Below are 6,183 nucleotides of genomic sequence, written 5' to 3'. Positions count from 1 at the left end.
GACGAGGCACAGTCTAATCCTTGAGTCACCATTGATAGGGGGGGAAACTTGAAGTATGGGCTGTTAGTAGGGACTAGGTCTGAAAGTGGCTTACACAACTTGGTCCCTCACTCCATTGGTTAGCATTCCTTCACAAGGCCCTCGATGAATGTTATTCATCCCTGTGGTGCTCTGCAGCTTTGGGGTGCTCATGTGGAATTGGCAGTAGGTCAATGGGTCTGGGCTCACTCATGGTTTCATTGATAATTTAGTATGAGTTTGTCCATGACTTTGGAGGTTTCTCCTCTTGGTACTCAGCCAGTTTCTAAATGTATGTCTCATTTTCCACTTCTTGGTGAGACATTAGGCTTGCATAACAAAGCTATACTTTCTATCTGCTTCTTACCCTGTCACTTCATCCAGTGGAGGTTTTTTCATGAGAGAGTGGGAGAAGGAGAGAGACAGAGACAGAGACAGAGAGACAGAGACAGAGAGAGACAGAGACAGAGGAAGAGAGATTTGTACCAACACATAGATTCCATTTCCTGCAGTAGAAATCTTGAATTTGTGAGCTGTATTCTCTTGCATGTAGCTCAAGGAGAGCCAGCTCTTTCCTAAACTGTTTTCCTTATAGCAATACAGATGCAGACAGAAGCAATCAGCACACTATCAACACATGATTTTGCAAAGTTGCCCTTTGGAGCTAAGATTTCTGTGAACAAGCCCTGACAGCTTTGGGGCTCTGGAACATGGGCCTCTATCTTTCCAACCTGAGGCATCAGCTTGTTCCACAGCAGAATGTCAGCACTCTGAAGAATGCTGTTTGTTACAGATTTTCTATTTAATTTATTTTACTTTGGTGGGGGAGGGGGCAGGGTTTTGCTACATATCCCAATGCTGACCTTGAACTCACTGTGTAGCCCAACTGGCTGTGAACTTACAGCAATCCTGCTGCATCAGCCTCCTAAATGCTGGATTATAATTGTGCATCATCATTATTCACTGTTTTGGGTTTTTTGATGGTGGAACGTGATCATGGCAGCTGTCCATCTGTTAATCAGGGCCTTGACATAACAAATACTCATTTTCTCTCAGGTCACAGTTTGAAATAGAGTATGTGGCTCTCCTAAGCAATGACCAATAGCTTAGAGGCATGAACTTCTTCCACCAGAAATTGACCCCAGGGTACCTTGATCCTAGGGACACAAGGCTAGAAGTGTAGGTGTTTTTCAGGGACTGAATTAGCTTATATCACTTCAATTCCAGTTAGTTGGCATTTAGATGCATGGCCACCAATTAAACACAATTTGTGCTAGAGATTGAGGAAGGGCCCATGGATGTAGGGTGGGTACTCACAGTCTCTGCCACTTTAGGACAAGAGGGGGATTTCAGTTAAATCACACCCTTCATGTCTAAACCAGAGATGACAGGAGAAGTCCTGAAATATAGAAAGGACACGAGGGACCCTCAAGTGTATCCTCTCAATGATCCCCAGACCTGTAGGAGAACTCCCTAGAAGGCCAAAGGGACCATCTTCTCCACCCACCACTCCCAACTGGTATCTTTGGTGGTGGTACTCGGGCATCTGTGATGGATTATGTTTGTTATGTTTTTATTCTGAATGTGTAAGTGGTGCTAGTGCCAGTGTGAGGGCTGTGGAACTAGTGTACACACTCTCACTTATAGAGACCTGTCAGGTTAGGAACCACCCAAGACCACTAGGTACATTAGTGGTTACAACCCAGCTAATCTTTGGATTCCACTGACCTCCATGCCCAGCTTTGGATCACCCCCTTTCTGGTCATAATTTGGGATTTCTCTCTAATTATTCATGTGTTAAGAAGACAAGGGAACCTGTGCACAGATGAAGATAAACAAGATTTTTTTTTAATTCCTTACAATGAAGAGCGAGGCTGGTGGTGTATCTCACTAGGTGGGTAGAGTGCTTACCTGACATGCAGGAAGCCTTGGATGTGATCCTTAGCACTTCAAAAACTGTATGTAGTGTCCATACCTATAATCCCACACTCCGAAGGTAGAGGTTGAAGGATCAGAATTCAAGATCATTCTTTGCTACATATTGAGTTTTAGGCCAATCTGGGCTACACAATACTTAGTTTAAAAAAAACAGAAAGGAAAGAAATCAATGAAACAAGCAATCCAATAAAAGAGAAACAAAAGAAGAGAAAGAAGAAGAAAGTGAAGAAGAGGAAGAGAAGGTGCTAAGTTTGGCATAGGTATTGTGCGCTGATTCTTTTGGCCTTGGCACAGGGTGTCCCTTCCCTCTGAACTGTACATCCACTGATGCTCTGATTAACATTGACCACAGAGCTTGTTGAATATCACTGTGGTTTAATATGTATTCCGTCCCTTCCAACACCACTATACAAATGTAATGAAGATGATAATTTGGGTGAGGCTAGTCTGCCTCCTGGTGGCTCTTTTAAGATTTGCAGCATGGTTTGTTGCTGTGTTAAGATGAGGACTGATTGGCAGCTGCAGGTGAGGAAGAAAGCTCTGTGAGATTTGGCTGGAGCTGTGGTGCATGGTCACTGGTGCATTGGCTGCTTGTACTGAAGGTGCTGGCTCTCTCCTGACACCTTCTGTTTCTACCAGAGGCTTTAATAGAGGCTCAGCGTGAAGGCGCAGGGGGTCTGTCAGAATCTTGTACTAGGTGCCCGATCTCTACTTTTCCCTGCCCCTTCTGAAAGGCAGAGATAGAACTGTTTGAAGACCCATGGTTCCCAGATGTGGAAGGGAATTTACAAGGTCATGTTGGTCCAGTATCTCCAGTCTCAAAGATGGAGATGTTTGCAATATTCTGGACTGGAGGGACTGTGGGATTGTGAGGAGACCAGACAGATAGAGTCTGGTGCAGTAAGAGACTGTGTGAAAAGCCACAGCTTTGGGAAGTGGAAAGGTGTCTGGTAAAGTGGTTAGGCTGATGTTAGAGGCAAAACTGGACCTGGTTTTGTCTGGCCTCAGCCTGCCTGGCTTTCGCAACTAAGCTCAGCTTAGAGTAAAAGACCCAGGGTTACCATCTACAACCCCCTCCCTCTGCACCCATGCCCTGCTCATCTATGACCCCTCCCTCTGCACCCATGCCCTGCTCATCTACAACCCCTCCCTCTGCACCCATGTCCTGCTAATCTACAACCCCCTCCCTCTGCACCCATGTCATGCTAATCTACAACCCCCTCCATCTGCACCCATGCCCTGCTCATCTACAACCCCTCCCTCTGCACCCATGTCCTGCTAATCTACAACCCCCTCCATCTGCACCCATGCCCTGCTCATCTATGACCCCCTCCCTCTGAACCCATGCCCTGCTAATCTATGACCCCCTCCCTCTGCACCCATGCCCTGCTCATCTACAACCCCCTCCCTCTGCACCCATGCCCTGCTCATCTACAACCCCCTCCCTCTGCACCCATGCCTGCTCATCTATGAACACCTCACTCTGCACCCATGCCCTGCTCATCTATAACCCCCTCCGTCTGCACCCATGCCCTGTTAATCTACAACCCCCTCCCTCTGCACCCATGCCCTGCTCATCTATGACTCCCTCTTTCTGCACCCATGCCCTGCTCATCTATGACTCCCTCTTTCTGCACCCATGCCCTGCTCATCTATGAACACCTCCCTCTGCACCCATGCCCTGCTCATCTATAACCCCCTCCCTCTGTACCCATGCCCTGCTCATCTATAACCCCCTCCTTCTGTACCCATGCCCTGCTCATCTATAACTCCCTCCCTCTGCACCCATGTCCTGCTCATCTATGACCACCTCCCTCTGCACCCATGTCCTGCTCATCTATGACCACCTCCCTCTGCACCCATGCCCTGCTCATCTACAACCCCCTCCCTCTGCACCCATGCCCTGCTCATCTATGACTCCCCCCCCTCTGCACCCATGCCCTGCGCCTTGCCACTCTGCTCATGCCTCCAACTTTGCTTTGTTCCTTAAAAAACAGCAACAACATCAAAGATAGGATTTTATACAAAAATATATTTTATATGGAAATTCAATAGTTATACATATAAAAATTCCACAGTATCATAACATTATGATTTCATCCTAAATACTTTTTTATAAAATCTTGGTGCTGATTCTTGCAAGGCCCCTTCACGATACTGATGCAAAGTAAATGGGGGAAAGCCTTCTGCAGGTAACACAACATTAAAGTGACAGGGTGTCCAGGGCTTTACATTCAAATCACATCCAAGTACATAGCAAATTAAATAAAATATTAATAATTAGTGATAATTCCTTAAGCATGACAGTTTCACATTCCTAAAGACAGCTCCTGTCTCTTAGAGATACAATCAGTCCATCTCAGCACAGTCCTCAGAAAAAACAAGGGTGCAGATTTTTTCGTTTCTTGTCTCCTGGGTTGATTTCTGTTCAGGCATGACTCTTCAAGGCTTTGGAGTCTGGGTTTTCTGGTCCAGGTACTTCATGGCATCTTGGACCCACTGCTGCTGGGCTTCAGCACAGACTTCTATACCCTTCTTGGTCTTGAAGCTGTGGGAAGAGTGCTCTGTTAAATATGTAACTTGTTTTGTGAGTCCCTGCCTGGGGAATTACCCCAAATGATGGCATTACCCCAGGGAGGGAGGAGGAAGAAGGTAAGACAAAGGAAGGGCCTAATGGAAAGATGCAGTCCTCACTGGCCAAAGGTAAGCCCCGCCCCCTGCCCTGGCTCCTGGATGGAGAGGGAAGTCCTGAACTGGTGGCTCTGGAGAGAGTGGTGGGTTTCCCCTTTCCCATTGAAAGCTATCTGAGTTTGCGTTAGGGTCTCCATGCATTGAGTGTGCAGTCCTGTCCACTGCCTTTGGGGATAACTGCACACTGAGGGATGAAGGCAGGTGGTATGTACTCACATGACTGCTTCCCAGGGACAGTGACTACTGGTGATCTTCTTGTAGCTCTCGAGATTCTTCGTGGGGATCTTTCGTTTCTTGACATAGCAGCACGTGGATGAATTGATCCCATCTACAATGAAAGAACAAGAAAATGTTCTCCATGGTGGATTCTAGGTCACTCAGGTTTGATGAATGGGGTGGTAGGAAACAGCCAAGCAGGTAAGAAAAGACAAAAAGAGAAGTTGCCACCCCTAGTATAGTATCTCTCCCTCTCTAGTATGACCCCTCAATTCTTTCTCACTAGTATGCCAGTCAACAGGGGCAAAACGAGCTGATGACAACTCTGGCTGTCACTAGAAACCGTTAGGATAATGACTCAGTTCCTTAGAGTAAGAAGACCCTAGTTGTGACTCCCCGCTTTGGGATTAGAAAACTTTGTGTCTAGTTGTGAGCATCTTTTAGACAGCAGCCCGTGCAGAGCCGCTGTTGCTGGAAGCTGGGCTGCCTGAAGCACACACTAGACCCTGGGGCTCTTCCCCTTCCCTCTTCTACCTGAGAACACACCCCACCCCAGGCCCCTCTCATGCCACCGAGCCCCATCACTAGAGAAGCAGCAGAGCAGGAACTAGCTTGTTTCCACAAATGAGTACTGGAGGGACCAGATTCAAGTCTGGCTCTGGCCCTGGGCTGGCCTCCTTCTTTCTATTGCCTTCCTTTGGCAAAGCCTGTAAGACGAGACTAGGGGTAACCCGCATTCTGTAATGGCTCATGAAAATACAGAGAAGCAACAGCATGCTCCAGGGGGAAGGAGGCAAGGCCATTCTTACCTGGCTGGGCCTGTATGTGGATGCTGAAGGCAGCCGCTGTGAGCAGCAGGCACAGAAGTATGGCAGAGATCTGCATGGTGGAGAAAGTGAGAGTTGGCTTCAGTGAGAGCTGGCAGACTCTGAGCTGGCCTGGTCTCTGCTTTTCGGGCAGCTCCACCTCCTCTTTTATAGGCAGCAAATAGGGAGGGATCTTCATCTGGAATGAATCACAGGAGGGTGTGATTTGAGGCTGTCCAATTTCCATTGAATACCAGGAATGGGAGATGAGGTGGTGACTCTGTCCAGATAGAATGCTGTATTGTGAATTCTGGCTGTTCCTATCAGCTCAGATCCCATGAAAGGAATACTTTCTGTAGAATGAGGAAGGAAACAAAGATGACAATGTCACCACGGGATTCTCATTTCCTCCTTCAACCAACATCCTTAGGACCCCCAAGTCCAGAAACAGGCACTAAAATTTGGGCTGGATTTTAAAATGCACTCAAAGAAGGACAGTTTGGGTAGCTTTTCA

General features: G+C 47.4%; 1 protein-coding gene across 1 annotated transcript; it reads right to left on the bottom strand.

Moving 5' to 3' along the window:
- Positions 1–3,970: 3,970 nt before the first annotated feature.
- On the bottom strand, positions 3,971–5,952 carry LOC114691549 (C-C motif chemokine 7-like). Its single transcript, XM_028866978.2, has 3 exons — positions 5,673–5,952; positions 4,864–4,975; positions 3,971–4,504 (listed from the first exon to the last, which is right to left on the bottom strand). The coding sequence occupies exons 1-3, from the start codon at positions 5,914–5,916 to the stop codon at positions 4,399–4,401; spliced, it is 462 nt and encodes a 153-aa protein (XP_028722811.2). The 5' UTR covers positions 5,917–5,952; the 3' UTR covers positions 3,971–4,398.
- Positions 5,953–6,183: the final 231 nt, after the last annotated feature.

This window comes from Peromyscus leucopus, chromosome 8b (genome assembly GCF_004664715.2).
Source record: "Peromyscus leucopus breed LL Stock chromosome 8b, UCI_PerLeu_2.1, whole genome shotgun sequence".
In the NCBI taxonomy this organism is placed as follows: Eukaryota; Metazoa; Chordata; class Mammalia; order Rodentia; family Cricetidae; genus Peromyscus; species Peromyscus leucopus.
This window is presented reverse-complemented; position numbering and strand designations above follow the sequence as displayed.